The sequence below is a fragment of the Podarcis tiliguerta genome, assembly GCF_965153285.1.
Source record: "Podarcis tiliguerta genome assembly, chromosome: 13".
Lineage (NCBI taxonomy): Eukaryota > Metazoa > Chordata > Lepidosauria > Squamata > Lacertidae > Podarcis > Podarcis tiliguerta.
In genome coordinates, this window is record NC_139546.1 from 29,531,334 (window position 1) to 29,551,564 (window position 20,231).

Here is a 20,231-nt window from a genome sequence, read left to right on the forward strand (position 1 = left end):
CTTCCCCACTTTTCCTTGCTAAATTTGAAAACAAACAAACAAACAGAAAAAACACCACCTTGATTTAATATAGTTTCAGTCTTTGCTTTTTTTACCCCATGCTCTCAGGCTGAGCATTTTTTTAGTCAGTATTTGTGGTTCTAAGAAAGAACCTGTCTTATGGTTTCAGTGATGTGATGTAATGTAATGTGGTGTGTGTGTGTGTACACACAGAGACATATACATACACAGATAGAGAGAGAGAAGGAGAGAGGGGGGAATTCAGATATGACCTAGAACCAATAATTTTGTTTTGAATCTTATTGAAAACAATATTCTTATTTAAGAAATGATATGTGGATTTATATATACTAACATCATACTTCTAGTTAGCTTAAGGCTGAGAAGATGATCTGCTTTACTCCTCAAGTCCTAACCACACCACACCACACCATAGACAAATGGAGAAAGAATAGAATCATGGATGACAGAGCATGAGGCAAAACATGAAAACTTCTAATGGAATAGCTTAAAAGAATGACTTACTTTTTCATTCATAGAGTCATTTCCCCTTAGCATGAAATTCTTCTCTATGCACTCAAGAATATTGTGCTGGCAAATGCTGTAACTATAATGTTTATGAGCCAGCCACAAGGTTTGCCAGGAGCATCTAAAAATACTGGCAAATGAAGGAGATTTATGTTGCTTTGGGGCTTGGGGTGTCTTGCTCTCAAGAGTCCAGCATAACTACGTAGATGAGGCAAATGTGTTCTTGATGTCTAAAAGTTTTCTTTGTGTTTCCAAAAGAACTTAATTAGTAACAAATGAGCTGAATTATGATGAAGGAGAAAGTATGATTACTCATGTGAGCTAAACCCATCTCTTTCATTACATTCTTCTTTTTTTCCTGTTTGATTCACATACTCCAAATGGCCACTAATCACATTTTGTTAAAACAGTGAAAAATGATAAAATGTGCCTGTCTATCTCTGTGTATGACCAAGGAGAAGATTTGAATGGAAGGTTACTTTATTGGTTTTAGGAGTCTGAAATCACGCTGAAGGAAGTGGAGGAGACTTAAAACAAATAACTTCTTAAGGAAAAAGAAAAGAAAAGGTGGGCTGAAAGTGGCCTAAATGGCTGAAGACATACATCATGTATGTGGGACCAGTCTGTGAATAAATATCAGGACACTGTCCCCTGTGCTTTCTATGACTTTTCTGGCACTGTGTGGGTTAAGTATGGCAATAATTCTCATCTAAGGGCCATCTTAGACCTTTCTTTACATTGAGATGTGGAGCACCAGGATCTCTTGCTCCAAAGCTTGACTGCTGCTAGTCAGAGGTCCCAGTGGGTTAAACCCTACAGACTTTGCTGGAACTTTAACAACAACAGCAGATGCAGTCTCCACTCCTGCAGGTTTTCAGACACCCACGTAAAGAGGTGAGCCCACCCCAGTTCAAATTGTGGCAAAATAAATTAGGACTGTTGGCACCTTCCCAATCGCCTCCATGGCTTCAATCTGGGAAGGCACCAAGTTTACATACCGTGGGTCAATCTGGGGACCTCCACCTTGTCCCAAATCCAGTCAGAAATAAGTTCAGGGGCGGGGGCTAATGCTTAATTAAACATGTAGTCCAGAAAGAGGTTGGGGTAAGGAGACTTTCTGTCTCCTACACCCTTCCAACAGAGGCTGAGGGTGCCTCCCCAAAGGATCAACCCCTCCACTCGACATATTTTCAGCTAAGAGGGTGATCCTGCAGGGTGCATGTGATGCTCCAAAAGTGTCTTTCCTTTTCCCTTCACTCTGCAAGTTCAAGGCCTCTGCTCAACAGACAAAAGGGGTGTGTCAGGCAGGAAGTTAGTTGGGCCTACCTTCTTTCAAAAGACACAACCAGCTATCAAAAAGAGGCTCTGGCAGGGTTTTCCACACCTGCTTGCCTCTCCCTCTGACAGCCATGGATCACCCTGAGCCACCCACCTTGACCCATCCTAGCTTCTGATTTGAATCCAGAATGTCCCTATTTCCCCTGCTAGTGCCACCAGCTCCAAGCCCGGGGAGGAGGAGCCAGCCCTTGTGCCGAGCGGTGGTTGTGGCAGCAGTGGTGGCTGTCAAGGGAGTTGCCTCTCTATCGCCACCACTGTGGGCCTCCTCCTTTGGGCAACTCGTAGCAGGTGCTGGAGAGCAGGTGAGGAGGAGGAGAAGCTGCTGCCACTGAGCAACAACCTAGTGTGATGTGCCAACTCTGAGATGCAGGCAGAAGGCAGGGCCACCCTGGGTGGGGAGGAAAAGGGAGTGCAGCAGAGTGCAAGGAGTCTTTCTTTCTTTCTTTCTTTCTTTCTTTCTTTCTTTCTTGATTTAAAAAATGCTTTGTGTGTCTGCATCTGAATTTGCTCCCTTCTAAAATTTATTTATTGGTGTGCGATTTTCTTTTTGTAGATCTACCAAAGAAGAAAATGAGTAAAAATGGGATTAAGAGGTTTTTTTCCAGGATGGTGTGCGTTGTGTCCCATTGTTATAGTGGTGGTGGCGCCTGCTCTTCTTCTGCTGGGTGGGAGACGAAAAAGAGGGGTTGAGGAGGGTCAGTTGAGGGGGAGTGAGAAATGTCCCTATTTTTACCAGAGGCATGTTGGAGGGTATGTGAATCCAACTTGTCCAATGTCCAAATAGGCCCAGTTTTGCTCAGGCCTTGGGCCTTGACTGAATCCAGTGCATAACCCTAAAATAAATCTTGTTCCACTAAGAGGCAGCAAAGTAAAAAGAGGGAGTTGGCTTCAGTGTGTGGCCACCCAATTTGGGCTGTCTCATTGACACTGAAGGCTGCTTCTGACCAGACTGCAGCTAATTAATTACTGCTTCCTGAGTCTTCCTTCTGTATATGCAGGAAAATGAGTGTACTCATTAGAGTTTTCAACCAATCCTGGCTGTACATAAGGATATACTGCCACAAGGGCTGACAGGAAAGTGCTGGGCCCCTAGAAAAGGCTAGAGGCTTGAAATGCAATGGACTCAAATAAAATAACAGCCCTGTCCTGGAAGGACCTGCTTCTGACCCCCCACCCCACCCCCTGATCACTCCAACCTCCTGCTTCCATCATCTCCTAGCTTTTTTCCCAGCTGTCCCAGCACCAGGACCTGGGGTCCTCTCCCTTGAAGTCCCTGGGGGGCTCCAGGCCGGGAGGTCCCCACCTCCTCATCCAGCCAGTCCCTGATGTATACACAGTTTTAAAAACGTGTGTGTCTTTCATATGCTACATTTTATGTATACAGTTAGATTTAGTGCACTAGCTGGGAACAGATCACTAGCCTCAAGAGCATGATATTCATTACTTTGAATGATGCCACACCTGACATGATTGTAATCTTAAACTTTTTATTGGTTCAGATCACTGAATTATTCAAATTAGTGGTTAAGAAGAATTTAGTGCTCATGTTTGCTAATGTAGTCTCATGCACCTAAAGAGACCCATTATCAGAAATATAGACGAGACTGTTAACATTTATTTACATATTTTGATTGGTTATTTGTATTGCACTCCTGGGACCAAGTCACAAGAAACACTATTGCTGTTTTTTTCTGGACTACTCAGTACAAGCTTCCAGGGACACAATTGCTAATTTGGGTTGTGCTCCTGAGATCAAACTCCCAGGAACATAAATACTGTAGTAATAATTCTGATCCCCATAGTAAAGGCGTCATTTTGCAAGGGTATACAAACATTTTCAAATGTGAGGGCAGACAAACAATTTCACTGCCTCAGAAAGAAATGGAGAGTGTGATTTCTTAACAAAGCTCATTGAGTGGATCAAAGAATACAGAACACCCTAAAGTAGTGATGAAATTGCATCTGGAAATATATTATCTACTAAGAAAAAGAGTAAGGCATTTGCATTTTTATAATTTTAGTTATTGCCTGGGTAGTTTCCTGAGATCTGAATGCAGACAATAGTACTATCGTGCTGGTTTATTGTTCTCTCCTAATATCTGTATATACTGTGCTCAGCATACACAATGGCTTGCTTTGCATGACATGCTAAGACAAAACTTAGATTTGTGAGGTTTCACAATTGTGCAGTCTTCTGGAAAGACACCTACAGTAGCTGTGCTCCTCCCTGGTCCTTATACCAAGCTTTCCCTTAGCATGCCATCCAAACCAGGACTAGTGATTAAGCTCTCTGTTCAGTAACCACCAGCAGTAACCAAGAGCAAACCTTGATTACAGATCCTAATTTGTGAGGAGAGAGCTTAATCACCTTGGCTTAATTTAACACAGTGTAGCTGCAAAAAGATTTGAGGAGGAGTAGAACAGTTGTGAGCTTCTCTCCGGGAGCCCATTCATTTGTATATTCTTAAAAACATATTGAGGGCACAAGGAGAAGGGGACAACAGAGGACAAGATAGTTGGACAGTGTTCTCAAAGCTATGAACTTGAGTTTGACCAAGCTGCGGGAGGCAGTGGAAGACAGGAGTGTCTGCTGTGCTCTGGTCCATGGGGTCATGAAGAGTCGGACACGACTAAATGACTGAACAACGACAAAAACATATTCTGTGTGCAGTGTGCATTAAGGTTAGAAATGGGCATTTTTTAAAAAAATATTTTTTAAAAAAACCCAGTTAAATTCTGTCTGGTCTTAGCTGGGAAGGTGTTCCTGAAAATTTGGCCCAGAATAACGATACAAGTCATTTGGGTGAACCATAAGAATATGCCAAATACCTTGGTGATAAGACAGGCATATAAGGAATCAGACACCTAAGTCACTTAATACAAGAACCTTGAACTTGATTTGGGTAGCAAGTTATCTTGTGAGACTTAAGAGCTAGTTTTTCAATTCTAATATTGAATTACAATATAAAAATGTGTTTTGTGAGTATGGAGATTATGGAGAGAAACATCTTACCTCTGCAGATTGTTTCTGCTGCATTTAGCATATGCCTAAAGTATAGCAAGGAAAGAGATAGAACATTTATGTTTTTTACAGTTTTGTAAACCACTGTGATACATTTTTAAGATAGAGTTTAGTAAATATTTGTTATCAGAACAGGATTTAATCAATGTTCATCTCTCTGTTTTATTTCAGAGGCAGAAAGCATTTTAGTTATGAATGCAAAAATAGATAACAAATCTGCTGTGTCTGAGTTTCTACTCCTGGAGTTCTCAGCAATACGAGACATGCAGATTCTATACTTCCTTCTGTTCCTAGTATTGTACCTGGCAATTATATTCGGGAATCTTCTCATTGTCTCTGCAGTAGCATTTGATCGCCGCCTTCACACTCCTATGTACTTCTTTCTGATGAACTTGGCCATCCAAGACCAAGGAGCTATTTCAGTCATTATCCCCAAATCCATAGCCAATTCTCTCATGAATACCAGATACATATCTTATGCTGGATGTGTTGCTCAAATCCTCTTATTTGTTTTCTTTATCTCATCTGAGTTTGCTCTTCTTACAGTCATGGCATATGACCGATACGTTGCCATTTGCAATCCATTGCAATATGAAATGGTGATGAACAGGGCAGCCTGTCTAAAATTGATTGCTGGTGTGTGGGTTGCTGGTCTGCTCTATGCAGTTCTGCACACTTGTGGAACTTTTGCAACTCCATTCTGCTCAAACATTGTCAATCAATTTTTCTGTGAGATCCCACAGTTACTTATACTTGCCTGCTCTAATCTATACCTAGCAGAAATTGGAGCTTTAGTAGTGAGTATAACATTTGTGTTTGGATGTTTTGTCTACATTGTTGTTACTTACGTGCATATCTTTACTGCAGTTCTGAAAATCCCTTCTGTTCAGGGAAGGAAAAAGGCCTTCTCCACTTGTATACCCCACCTTGTTGTCTTCTCCGTATTTTGTTTCACAGGATGTTTTGCTTACCTTAGGCCTCCCTCTAAAACTCCATCTGACCTGGACTTTGCATTAACTGTGATGTATAGTCTTGTACCACCCATGTTCAACCCAATAATCTATAGCATGAGAAATAAGGAGATCAAAAATGCTTTATCAAAACTGTTGGGTTTGAGGCAATCTTCTCTAGATATATCTTCCAGGATTGTTCTGAAAAGGTGAACTCTCTGTGTGTAAGAATAATTAAAGGGAGTTCCTGAAACACATCATCATTGCCAGTTACAGCTTCCAGATAAATTTAGCTATGCAGATTCAACATCTGCCCTGTGTCACATGGTCATCTTGCATTTATGCGGCTCAGTTGGATCATTCACGCTTTTGCTTTTCAGATCACATGCCTTGTTGATGTACCCATTTATGTACTTACTTATAGCCCCCTGATCTGTTGCATGATTCTAAAAGTGGCCTACAGCAGGCTGAACACATTTCAGCAGACCTTAATCCTCTGATTTATGGATAGTAAGAGGCCATATTTCTCGTCTGCTCTGTCCCCCAACAGCATGCAAACAGTGATTTGACCAGAGTATTCAGGATTTCACAAAAGTGATGACACCTAGATGAACATATTGGGGAGGGGGAGGGGGGAAGGAATTCACAGATTTACTGGAATGTGAATTAACATCTCAAGAAGAGAAGTACATGCAGTTTGGAGGCAGTCATAGAAACAAACACTGTCCTCTGATAAGGAAGTGTCACGGTGCTTGCAAAAATACAACCTACAAAATTATGTTGCCATCTAAGGCAGAATTAGAAGAAAATACAGGACAATGCAGAGGCAGACTTTTGCATCACTACTGTAATAAAAACAGACCGGGTGCAAGGGAATGGACCACTCCCTTAGAGACAAATGTGAGGGTATAAGAGCTGGACACAGGAGCACAGGTAAATGTGATTGTGATGGACAGACCTTGAGTCAGCAACTAGTCAGAGTTGTTTAGAACAAAAGCCAATCTGGAGTCACAAATGCAGAATTTGACAGTTAAACAGATAGAAGGATTGCATATTGCGTGGCAAGTCCCCTCCCCCATGTGAAATGAAGACACTGGACACGTTATTTAAGGTTAATGGGCATAAAAAGGCCACAACTTTATTGATTACAGAATTGAAAGGTATTGGCCTTAGGCATTGGCTCCTATCGACTACCCGGCATGGAGACCGGGAAGGGTTATCCACAAGCCGTTGGAGTCCTGTTGAAGTACGCCAACTAGGATCCCACGGGTGTCACCGCTCAGGGGCGTGCCGGAGGCCCTTACCTCCCTAGGTTTCGGATAAGGCAACGCCCCCCGGAGTCCTCTACCGGACTACCCTTTCCTTGGGGGAAGGTGATGGCGCTTCCTCCCCCCCATTCATTTGCATAACAATTAACCCCTGCCAATGCCTAACCACCAATACCGCGGAAGTTGTGACGTTTGCCACGAGGTAGGCGAAGAAACCAAAAGGCTGGAAGTGCGCCAAATTGGAAAAATTCCTACCAGGCCCCTTCCGGCGACCAACCGGAGTCCATAGCAAGGTCATAGCTAGCTAAGCCTAAGGGTGGATGGGATGGGAAAACCGCTCAGCTGGAACGGGGAAAGAGGGCGGTCCCCGGGCGTGCCTGGCCTTAAGTTGGCTAGGCCACGCCTCCCCTGCCCGCCGATTGGCGGGCCAGGTCAAAGGCACGCCCAGGGATTCCCTGGATCTTGGGGGGGCAAAAGGCCAGCCCCCGCGTGTGTGGGAGGGGGTAGCCCACAACCCCCTCTCCTCCCAAGCTCGGAAATGGCTTTGGCTAGATAGGGATTATATGTCATTTAGATAGGAACCTAGGGAGACATGGACATGCCTTGATTGGGATTAGGAATTAGTTAAACAGGGATTACCAATTTGATTCCCTGAGGGGAAAATAAAAATCCTAGAAGGGGCTGTGAGATTTTTGCTATGGCAAATGCCAATTATAGGTGAAAACTGTCTAAGCTAAGAAGAGGTTTCAGTAAGAATGCTGACTGGGGTTTTAAAGTTCTCTGTAAATAGTGTCTGCTTGAAACTAGCTATCGTGCCTCACATAAATAAGCATGTCTAAAATGAAGTGTTGTGCCTTAAAAGAGTTATCATTAAACTGGAACCCACAATGAGTTTAAATACATTAAAAGTTTATTTTTCTTCCTCTCACTACTTTGACCTCTGGGTTGGCAATAAGTGGACACAGGGCATCCTTCACATACCTGTAAGTAGAACATCTGGCTGCAGTTTAAATAAACACACATTACCAAAAAGATTTTAAACTGTTACTTGGGAAAGTTGAATTGTTTAAACACCTAGAAAATGAATCATGTTGTCCAGCTCTGATCTTTGGTGAGGGACTCTGACACAGAGATCACTGGCACAATCTTTCAAAATCTTAAAAATAAAATAAAAAGCCTTGTCCTTTTAGAAAACAAAACAGAGGACAGGAAGTTCACAATGGGGAAGTAATTCCACATAAAGAATTCCTATATCCAAAGCTTCCTAGATCCAACAGAGATCAAGTTGCTAGGTAGGTGGAGTTAGCAGACTCCAAGCAGTCTCTGTCCCTCCACTCTGCTGCTTCCTGGAACAAGCTGCAGTTGTAGCATGGCTCCCAGCTACAAAAGAGCCCAAGTGAACTGAATCTTCCCAAAATGTGATTTTACAGCCTGCATCTTTGCTAACTGAAAGATTGCATCTTCCTTTCTGTAACGAAACCAAGCTCTTTTCCTTTTAAGTCATTTAGAACATTTTACTTCTTTGTTTTGTTTTGTTTTGTTTTGTTTGATTTACTTCCAATGGATGGAGATTTACCTGCTGCAACTTTTGAAACTATGTGAGTAGATATCTTCACCTACTTGCTAAGCTAAAGTGTCTATCATTTATCATAGCTGAAGTATTTTCAGGGAAAATGTTTGTTTAAAGGTGGATGGTGGCAGATATAATCCAACTAAGTTTTAATGTGCTTGGAGAAATCACAATTGTATCAACTCTACTGTGAGAGGTTGAATAATCTCCCTTCCAAACCTCTTTCTGCAACAAAATTACACAAAAATAGTCACAATTGAGAATAGCACTTGAGAGCTATCTTTTCCCAGGCATGGTTACCTCAGATTTTCAGGAATGATAATGACCCTCAGATTGCATCACAAATATTTAAGAAGTTTACTATATATATATATATTCAATGTTACCTCTAGTCCCACATACAGAGGCTTTAGTCTAGTGGGCTGGCATAAATCAAAGTGAAAATTGCAAAGGATTTGCTGAAAAAAAGCCTATGACTAACACAGGTTCTTATTTGGCATTACTAAATTACAAGGTCACATCACTAGAAAAGGGAAGATCCCCTGCTGAGCTTCTGTTTCATGGAAAAGTCAGGACCAGACTACAATGTGTGAAACACCTTAACTCTGACGTAACACAAGGTGTTCAGTCTCAGTTACATAAGAGTTTGAGACAAAAATAATATCACTGATAGCTTGACAACTAAAGGTGACCTCAGATAGGCAAGCATTGCAATGCAACAGACAGCAACTCTTCTGGAGATCGAAAAGGAGAAGAAAGAATGGCAGAAGTGGGAGGAACACAGCAGAGGGGGGAAATGGAGTGGGGAATACTGAGCCAGTCGTACATCACACAATTCTCTGTATCATGAAACTAAATAAAAACGTTATTCAAAAAAGAAAGAAAGAAATAAGTGTAAGAAAGTCCAGTTGAAACCAGAGGTTCCATTAGCCAAACACCCATTCCCACCACCCTTCTGAGAAATACCCCTCCCCACCCTCCCACTATATATAAGGGTCTGGTGACTTCTGTTTCAGAGTATCTGAAGAAGTGTGCATGCACACAAAAGCTTATACCCAGAATAACTTAGTTGGTCTCTAAGCTGCTACTGGACAATTTTTAAAAAATAATAATATTTTTTTGGGAAGGATTCTTTTAAAGACTGTTTTAAGACTTTTTTTTTTAAAGGACTTGATTCTTTTAAAGGATTTTTTTAGAATAGTTTTTTTAATAATCTTTTCAAGATTTATTTATTTATTTCCACCATGGCAGACCAACACGGCTACCTACCTGATTCTAGAAGGTTCTAGAGAGACTTATATAGCATTATTACTATTTTAAATGTTATGTAGTGTGCTATTTTGAAACAGGAAGTTGTTTCTTTCTTTCTATTTAAATACCTTGATTATTCGTGTTAGAATCATGTGGCGAAGTCTTTAGAAACACTGCTTTAATTTTTGTGGGACTCCAGGGCCACAATTGATCATTTGTGTTAGGCTCTTGAGACCAAACTCTGAGGAGTGTGTGGGGGTTTGTGTGTGTGTGTGTGTGTGTGTGTGTGTGTACACATGTTATAATTTTCCACCGCATGGTAAAATCTTCATTCTGCATGAGTATACAGATAGGTTCACTGTTCTAGAAGAAAAGGATGGGATGATTTTTTATTCTTTTTCTAAAAAGATGAAAATAAAGTGATGAAGAAATTGCATCTGGAAATCAACTTTCCATTAAGGAAAAAAGTAAGACATTTAAATGTTTATAACTTTAGTGATACCTGTGTAGTTTTCAGAGGAGTAAACACAGACAATATTTCTATAGTGTATTGAGTAGAATCAGGAAACCTGTTTGTTGCGGTCTTTCCTGGAACTTATTGAGACTCACATAGATACCCAATGACCTGGTTTCCATGACATACTAAACCAAATATTATCTTGGGAAGACTGCACAAATGTTGAAGCTCATGGAGAGGAGAGCACCGTAGCTTTACTCCTCCATGATACTCTTTACTGTCAGCTCAAGCTGCACCAAATTTTGTTTCAGCATGTCATCCAAAACAGGACTAGCGGTTAGCCTCTCTCCTCACCAACCATGAACTTCAACCAAGAACAAACCTTCACTGCAGCTCCAAGTGAGTGAGGAGAGAGCTGAAGCACCTTTTCTTGTCTTAGCATAATGAGGTAGCAAAAAGGTCTGGGGAAGAGCAAAGCAGCTTTGAACCTATACATTTTACATGCAAAACAATGTGGTTTGTGCACAGCATGCATTAAGGTTAAAAACATATAACAAATATAAGAACAGTTGAAACCTGTGTGATCTTAACTAGCAGGGAGAGCTAAACATTAGGCCAAGAATTTAGAATATAGATGAGTATGTGCCAAGTGTGTGAGACATGTGGAACTATTATCAGTGACTCTTGCCAAAGACCTCACTGAAAGAACAGGGATATTAGGAATCAAGCTTTTAACATGTCCATGTCCCAGATTGTTATGGACATTGCATTTAATAGAATAAACTTGATTTTGAATCTCCATCATATAGGCAGCAAGTTATCCCCTTATATTTGAGAGTTACTTCAGTTTTGATGCTGAATTACAATATCAAAATACCTTTTGCAAATATGGGAATTCTCTCAAGGTACATCTGTCCTCTGCATATTGCCATATACTAAGCAAGTATGGCAATAATGGCAGTAGGACTCCTGTGTTCCTCCTCTAGCAGTGGCAGCATTAAACTTCAAGAGCTTGAGAACATCTACTAGTTTTGAAACAGTGGGAAGTTTATTTTAAAATAATGATATATTATCTATATGGAGTTGAAGGCTATCTTCTCATTTAAATAAATATTTATTGTTTCTCCTTTTAGGTTCACTTCTTTCTTTTACCTTAAACATCCCAAAAACCCTCTTCCAATGTAGTAAATATTTGTTATCACAAGAGGACTTAAACCAATGTTTATCTTTCTGTTTTCTTCCAGTGACAGGAAGATTTTTATTAATGAAGGAGAAAATAAGTAATGAATCCTCTGTTTCTGAATTTCTGCTCCTGGAGTTCTCAGCAATACGAGAACTGCAGATTCTACACTTCTCACTGTTCCTGGCATTGTATCTGGCAACTGTATTTGGGAATCTTCTCATCATCTCTGCTGTAGCTTTTGACCACCACCTCCACACTCCCATGTACTTCTTTCTGATGAACTTGGCCATCCAGGACCTAGGGGCTGTTTCAGTCACCATCCCCAAATCCATCGTGAATTCTCTCATGAATACCAGACACATTTCTTACACTGGATGCGTTGCTCAAGTTCTTTTGTTTCTTTTCTTCTTATCATCTGATATTTTCCTTCTTACACTCATGGCATATGATCGCTATGTTGCCATTTGCAATCCATTACAATATGAAATGTTGATGAACAAGGCAGCCTGCAAACAAATGGTTGCTGGCGTGTGGGTCGCTGGCCTTCTGTATGCAGTCATGCAAACAAGTGCAACTTTTGCAACCCCTTTCTGCTCCAACATTGTCAATCAGTTCTTTTGTGAGATCCCACAGTTACTTACACTTGCCTGCTCAAACTTCTACCTAATAGAAATTGGAGCTATAGTGGTGAGTATAATAGTTGTGTTTGGATGTTTTGTCTTCATTGTTGTCACTTACGTGCACATCTTTACTGCAGTTCTGAAAATCCCTTCTGTACAGGGAAGGAAAAAGGCCTTCTCCACTTGCATACCTCACCTTGTTGTCTTTTCCGTATTTTGTTTCACTGCATGTTTTGCTTACCTTAGGCCTCCCTCTAAGACTCCATCTGATGGGGACTTTGCATTAACTGTGATGTATAGTCTTGTACCACCCATGTTCAATCCAATAATCTATAGCATGAGAAATAAGGAGATAAAAAATGCATTATCAAAACTGTTGGGTTTGAGGAAATCTCCTCTGGATATATTTTCCAGGCTTGTTTTGAAAAGGTATAATTAAAGGGAGTTCCTGGAACACAGCATCATTTCAAGTTAAATTTTCCTAATAGATTCAGATATTCAAACTCAACATCTGCCTTGTTTCAAATGGTCATCTTGCATTCCTTCAGCTCAGCTCTATCACACTTTTGCTCATCAGATCTCATGACATGTTGATAATACATTTATGTATGTATGTTGAAGTTTATAGCTCATTGTTCACTTGCATGGTTTTCAAAGTGGCCTATAACAGGCTGAACACATCTCAGTAGCACTTAATCCTCTGGTTTATGGATAGTAACAGGTCATATTTCCTGTCTACTCTATCACCCCACATCATGCAAAGAGCCATTTTAACAGACTATTCAGGTTTTCAGAGGAGTGACAGCAGCTAGATGAAATGACAACACTGGTCTTGAAAGACCTACATTGCCTCCCAGTACGTTTCTGAGCACAGTTCATAATGTTGGCCCACCTGCTGCAGATTGGACGTGCTGAAAACTATCAGATTTCAGTCCACTGCAATTTCTGTTATAATAAAGCTTTCTTTTCCAGAGACCTTTGTGAAAAGTTTGTCATACACAGGGCCTTGGAAGGTGGGAATAGGCTGCAACCTCACAGGACAGCGGGCAGCAAACCGGTCAATTTTGACCTTCTATGCAGTATCCGCAACATGTTAAGATTTGTCTCTGGTTAAAGATCGAGGCGAGGCTCCTTTCAGTATTCCATTGCAGTTTTGGTGTACTGAGAGTTGGGGAAATTGTGTTGGAGGCAGCATGGGGTGGAGAGTCTGGAGGCTTATTGCTTCAGGACTTTTCCTTATCTGCTTTGGAGCTTGTTGTTAGAGTCAGGAGCTCTAAGACAGACCTAGTGGGCAGGGGTGCCACCATCAGGCTTCCGGTCACTGGTGAGGCAGGCCCTTGCCTAGGGCTCTTCATCCCCCTGGGGGCTGGCCCGCTCCTAGAGCACTAAAATGGGTCCCTGTTAGCCAGGCATCAATTTGCTCATGTCGTGCGCGAGTTATTGCAGCCTGCGACTTGCCTACTGCCTAATTCCTTCCCAATAGGTGCTGCTACAAAGGCTGCACACTGGGGCCTGTCAGTGGACAGGATTATGAATAAGGCTTGTTGGAAGTCTGATGCTGACAAGGGTTACATCAGGAAGCGTCGCCAATGATGCCATTTGGATTGTTGTCCACAGCATCATGCACTGGGCTGGCAAGCGCGCTGACGAGTCTAGACTGGGGTGCAATCTTGGCCTTCCTGCCCATGTGAACGTATCCTGGATGTCCAGATAGGGAATGCTTTGGGAGGAGTTCCTCCCTTTGGTGCATTCAAGTGTGACCTGTGAAGGTCTTCCCCCAGCGTTGGTGGTGCAGCTGCACAAAAAGGTTTGCCGTCTTCCCTCAGCATAAGTTTGTGTTCCAGCGTGCAAGAGGACTTGGATGAGTTGATGGCAGCTCTCCCTGAACTCAAAATATTTTGGTTGCAATTGCTTCAGCGACATGTGTGACACGGCAGCCACTGCCCAGCTGCCACCGAGAAGGCCAGAAAGTGTGTGGATGGTGCAGTGGCCAAGAAGGTCCTAGCCTTGGGAGGTGCGGTTATCCGCCATGCAGGCATTTCCTTCAAAGATGGGGTTTTGTACAGGTCAGATGGAGTACATCTTTCTGATTCTGGAAATGACCACTCACCTCATTAAATGGGAGGCTCCCTTTACGTGGTTGTGCACAACCCCCTGGACCCTATGCGGCACCATTAGCACAGGCTTGGCTTCGCCTTTTCCAGGTGGGATACCTGGAGGTCTCTGCCTACCTCAGCCAGTTGCCCAATCCTGCCTGGGGAGGCGTTGCCAAGGTGATCAGGCTAGGTACAGGGAGGGACTACCTGCCCACACAATAGGGGGAGGATCTTACTGTTGGATTCCAAGCCTTTATCAGGAGAAACTGGCAACTCTCCCAGGCACCCGGCTTGGTCTCCTGTTGACCTCCCGGTCTGCTCTCCCGGCAGGATCCAGGCAGAGGTCGCGATAGGCGATCCTTCTCAGCGTGAGAAGAACGCACCCCTCTTTCCTGCCCCGCCCCCCGGCAGGGGAAAGAGATAGACAGAAACTGAACAAACACTTCCTGTGCAGCTCATATTACACTCTGAGCTAATTCCGGTGCTGTCTGTTTCCCACAGACACTCCCAACATCATGTGACGTTTCCAAGCAATCAGCTCGCAGCAGCATTGCTTCTATATTGTAACATACTCCCCCATATGAATCAATGTGCGCTGCGAGCAAAGCTTGATCCAGAGAAGAAAACAAATAGTTGTTATACATATAACACTCCCCTGTTGTTTCAGTTCCACCCTTGGAACTACCCGCCACAGGTTTCCCCAGTGTACCTCTCTGGTTGTCTGACTTCCAAGGAATGAGTGCATCTGCATTTCCTTGGTTAGGGAATGTAGTGTTACGCTTAGCAACTCCCTGTTGTGTCTCTGTCTCTGACTTAGACACAGCTTTAACCTGTCTTGAGTTGTCAACAATAGTAACACATGCTACAGCTGAGTTAGCAAACTCTTTTGAATACCTCTTGGGTGGTACACCGTTTGTTACTCTCTCGGACCTGCGTGTAAGGTGCTGATCCTCTCTGCTCACTGGTTCAGTCTCAGGACTCTTTGGAGAACCAGTTCCAATAGTAAACAGTGGTTCATCCTCCACCTGTGAAGGTCTAGCCATTGTGTGAGATTTCCTCTCAATGACTGTGTCAACTGAGCTCTTCGAGCTATCACTATCACTCTCAGTACCACTGTAATCATTAAAATCATCATCATCATCTGAATTGTCTTCAGTAGGAAATGTGTGAACATTTACTCTCTCCTGTTCAGGAGCACTCTCTAGAAATTTTGTGAGAATCACCTGACCAGATTCAGACAAAATTACTCTGTAGAGACCCTTTACATAACCCACAAAAATGCCTCTAGCATTCTTCACCCCATCTGGAGTTTCAGTCCTGATTTGAGATCCAAAAACCTCAAAATGCGTGACAGAAGGTTTTCTGTGGAACAGCTTCTCAAAAGGAGAACATTCCATACCTTTGGAAACCTTTCTCACCCAAGAATAACAAAAACATGATAAAGATTCAGCCCAAAACTCATGTGGCAAATGTGAACTCAGCAATTGTGCCTTCATCCCATTTTGCAATTCTTTGTTCACTTGCACACTGACACTTTTGTTCCATGCATCTGCTGAAACAGCAATCTTGTGCCTTTATTATTGGGAAGCTCCTGGGGATCTTAACATGCAACCAAAAGATTGCATGTTCCTTTTTGCAAGAAAATGAAGCTCTTTTCTTTTCGAGTCACTTTTTGAGATCACTTTTACTTCTTTAATTTTTGTACTGCCAATGGATAGAGACTTGCTTGCTGTAAGGTAAATATCTTCACATATTTGCCAAGCTAAGTGTCTATGATTTGTTCTAGCTGAAGTATTTTTACAGGGAATCCAGTTAAGTTTTAATGTGCTTGGAGAAATAACCATTGTGCTAACTGAATCTAAAGAATCCTGAAATAGTCACACTTGAGAGCTATTTCCCCCCCAGGCATGGGCCGTAATTTTGCATCACAGGTACTTAAGAATTTTTTTCATGTTACTTCTAGTCTCAAAAAGTCCCACTCTAGTGGACAGGCAGAAAGTGAAGTAAAGATTATAAAGTATTTGCGGGGGGGGGGGGGGGGGAGGGGACGACAGACGGATGGACAGAACTTGGACTCAAAACAGATCGTTATTTGGCATCACAAAATTAATGTTTGGTTGGCCGATATTATCAAAGGCATAAGAGGTTGGTTGCATGTGTGAAGGTATTGGTGGTGCGCTTTGGGCTTTGGGCTCCAGTGCTTAGGCATTGGAATAGTGTTGTGTGGGGGAGGAAAGGTGCAGCCATCACCTGCCCCTCCATGCTTAAGGGTATTTCGTTAAAGGAATCTGGGGCATTTATTCGTGCAAGGTTCAATGTCTTTCCATCGAACCTGCTGAACCACAGATTTTCCAAGGGTTTGGTGTCTCCGCTATGCGTGTGTGACGGGGAAACTGTTGAATCTCTTTCACATATAATGTTCAACTGTCCCCTACATAGCATAGCCAGGGCTAAATTCCTGGGTCCTGCTTTACTGCGCTTGGTTGGCAGGCCTGCTGAGTCACACGCCGCACTGCTTTTGCAGGATACAGATCCTTCTGTAACTCTGCAGGTGGCGAGATTTCTGAATGCGGTTATCTCACACTCAAAAACCACCAAACAACAACAACAACATCAAAACTAATTGGACTGTTATGATGAGAGTGCATGTCGGAGTTCGACTTCAGTTTTCCTTTTCTGTGATCCGTCCCTTGGAGCTCTCCTGGCCCTAAGCTGTCACTTGGCTCTGCTCAATGACCCATCCTTGCATCGTGGTGTTCACCTTCTGTGGTCGGATATATCTGTTTTTATGTCCCTGTGTTTTTATGTTTGTACATATTTTATGGGCTAATAGCCGTAAAATAAAAAAAGATCCACTGCAGCCATCACCTGCCCCTCCATGCTTAAGGGTATTTCGTTAAAGGAATCTGGGGATATGGATCTCATCCAAAGCCTGTGGAGCGGCTAGGGCCATGCCAAGATCCCTTCAGGATTCCAGGGGATGCTCAAGTTGATCCGCATCAGCAGGGCTCCCCCTATTGGTGGTTTACCCCTACAGACTTCCTGCAAAGCAGGCAGGAGTGTAGTCTGTTGTTGCCAATGCCTAAGCCAATACCGCTCACATTCTGTAACCAATAAAGTTGTGGCCTAAACTAACATTAACATTAACAATATTTGGATAACAAATATTGATTATTAGAAGAGGACTTAAACCTGTGCTTGTCTTCCTATTTTCTTCTAGAAGCACCAGTCATTTTAGTAATGAATGCAAAGATAGGCAATGAATCCTCTATCTCGGAATTTCTACTCCTGGAGTTTTCAGCTGTACGGGAACTGCAGATTCTACACTTCTATCTGTTCCTGGTATTGTACATGGTAAATGTATTTGGGAATCTTCTCATCATCTCTGCCATAGCTTTTGACCACCATCTTCACACTCCCATGTATTTTTTCTGATAAACTTGGCCATACAGGACCTAGGGGCTGTTTCTGTCACCATCCCTAAATTGATGGCCAATTCCCTCATGAATATCAGACACATATCTTACGCTGGATGTATTGTTCAAGTTCTTTCATTTTCCTTTTTCTCATCATCTGATGTTTCCCTTCTTACAGTCATGGCATACGATCGCTATGTTGCCATTTGCCATCCATTACAATATGAAATGGTGATGAACAGGGCAGCCTGCAAACAAATGATTGCTGGTGTGTGGGTCTCTGGCTTTCTCAATGCAGCCATGCACACTAGTGCAACTTTTGTGACTCCTTTCTGCTCCAACATTGTCAATCAGTTCTTCTGTGAGATTCCACAGTTACTTACACTTGCCTGCTCTAACATATACCTAATGGAAATTAGAGCTATAGTAGTGAGTATAACATTTATGTCTGGATGTTTTGTCTTCATTGTTGTCACTTATGTACATATCTTTACTGTGGTTCTGAAAGTTCCTTCTGTTGAGGGAAGGAAAAAGGCATTCTCCACTTGCATACCTCACCTTGTTGTAGTCTCCGTATTTTGTTTCACAGCAGCATTTGCTTATCTTAGGCCTCCCTCAAAAATTCCATCTAATGGGGACTTTGCAATTACTGTTATGTATACCATTGTACCACCCATGTTCAATCCAATAATTTACAGCATGAGAAATAAGGAGATTAAAAATGCTGTATCAAAGCTCTTGGGTGTGAAGCACTCTTCTATTAATATCTTTTCCAGACTTATACTGAAATGGTTACACTTCTCTCTGTAGGTATAAGCATTGGGATCTGTGGAGATATCATGACCAGTTACAGTCTCTAGAAACATATTGATATGCAGACTCAAAATCTGCCAGGTGTCACAAGGACATCTTGTGTTCCTCCAGCGTAGATGTACCATTAATAATGTTGCATCTCAGTTCACATAGCCTGTTAATCATACATTTAGAGAGGGAATGTCTGTCATATAGTGCATGTGTACCCTTTCTGACCCAGTGCATTCATCTGGCAATCAGCTTTTCTGTGGATTGTCATTTCTTTTTATTTAAAGCTAAAGTGGCTTTTCCTACAGAAAGGAGAGAAAAAACCCCCACTCACATCCTTGGTTTCTAGCCATGGGAAAAGGAAAAATGCGGATAAACCCTTGTTTAGGAACTTCAGATGAGAAGGACCTGTTCTAATTGGATTTAGGGATTAGTTTTAGAGGGCTACCCAATTTGCTTCCTTGGGGCTAAGGAAAAAACCCTAGAAGGGGCTGTGGGATTCTTGCTAGGCAGTGACACAAATATCCATTTTAGTTGGGAAAAGTCTATCCTGAGACTAGTTTTAAACTAGTGTTTTGACTGGGGTTTAAAAGTTCTGTTTAAAGAGTTTTTGCCTGAAACTATTGCGTCCCACTCAAGTAACATTTCTAAAATGAAGTGTTGTGCCTTAAGAGATTGACTATTAAGTTTGAATCCTCAATGAATGTAAATCTATAAAATTCTATCTTTGTTCCAGAAGTGCCTCCTCATTACTTTGAACCTTTGGTGGCAGAAAAGTGGACACAGGGCATCCTTCCCATAAGAAGAACACCTGCCTGTTTTTTTACCGACAAAGAGTTAAAATGTCTCCAGTGTTGTTACTAGGGAGAGTTGTATCTTTTAGAAACCCAGGAAAGTGGTCATGTTTCCCACCTCCCATCTTTAGTGAGGGAATCTGACACAGTGGCCACTGACACAATTCTCATAATCTTAAAAAACAAAACCACATCCTTTTGGAAAATTGAGTTCCATGCGGGGAAAGTAATTCTACACAGGAAATTGGGGGTCAGCTTCCCAGAACAGACAGAGTTCATCCTATTTGTGATAGTGTATGGGAATACAGAACCATTGCTTGGAGAAAAAACTAGTCATGCTCTGGGATTCACTGAAAGATGACACACAATTTGCCAATCAAAAGACATTCACGTTGAGCAGAGGTACCCTTATGTTTTTGGAGGAATGGGCAAAGTGAACGATGTATATAAAATCTAAATACTATAGCCAAAAAGACAAGAGACACATGTTCCTTGCAAAATTCCTTTGGACCTCACAAGGCTGGAAGTACTCAAATGTATGGAATCTTTATGAATAAATGAAAAGAACTTCATGTTCTGCAGACATGGCATTCTAACATAATCTAAAGATTTGAACACAATATTCTGATTATGAATTGTCCATTGTTACCTCCAGAGTAGGCATAGGAACTGCTTTTATAATGGATGTTTTTTATATAAAAAAAACCCAAAACCACCAAATGTTAACTTTTTAATTTATGTATTCATATGTCAGTCACTATATTTTACCCAGGGCAACCAAAGTCAACAGTGATACACATTAAATCTCACATAGATATGGAAACTCTGGAGACCAGTAGTATGTGCTACACACCCTCTCACCAACCCCAAAAGCAACCACACACAAATAGAAGTAGAGGTGCTGGCCCTTAAATTTGAATGTAAAAAATCCACAAAT

General features: G+C 42.0%; 2 protein-coding genes and 1 long non-coding RNA gene across 3 annotated transcripts in view; 2 read left to right on the plus strand and 1 right to left on the minus strand.

Moving 5' to 3' along the window:
* Nucleotides 1-3,835: 3,835 nt before the first annotated feature.
* Nucleotides 3,836-6,051, plus strand: LOC310662146 (olfactory receptor 14A16-like; the record flags this gene model as incomplete). The annotated part of the gene is made up of 2 exons (XM_083408917.1): nucleotides 3,836-3,858; nucleotides 5,060-6,051. Exon 2 carries the CDS (start codon nucleotides 5,080-5,082, stop codon nucleotides 6,049-6,051), a length of 972 nt encoding a protein of 323 aa, XP_083265043.1. The 5' UTR covers nucleotides 3,836-3,858; nucleotides 5,060-5,079.
* An 889-nt stretch (nucleotides 6,052-6,940) lies between these two features.
* The window catches only part of LOC310663458, a 143,059-nt gene continuing 129,768 nt past the window's right edge, over nucleotides 6,941-20,231 (minus strand). Inside the window, exon 2 of the long non-coding RNA XR_014504498.1 lies at nucleotides 6,941-7,257. This is a non-coding gene — a long non-coding RNA (uncharacterized lncRNA). The remainder of the gene's footprint in view (nucleotides 7,258-20,231) is intronic.
* Nucleotides 11,679-18,509, plus strand: LOC310662549 (uncharacterized protein; the record flags this gene model as incomplete). Its single annotated transcript, XM_083409485.1, is given in 4 exon segments — nucleotides 11,679-12,616; nucleotides 13,160-13,266; nucleotides 17,504-17,713; nucleotides 17,716-18,509. Coding segments are annotated over 4 exon segments (1,899 nt in total). The 5' UTR covers nucleotides 11,679-11,828.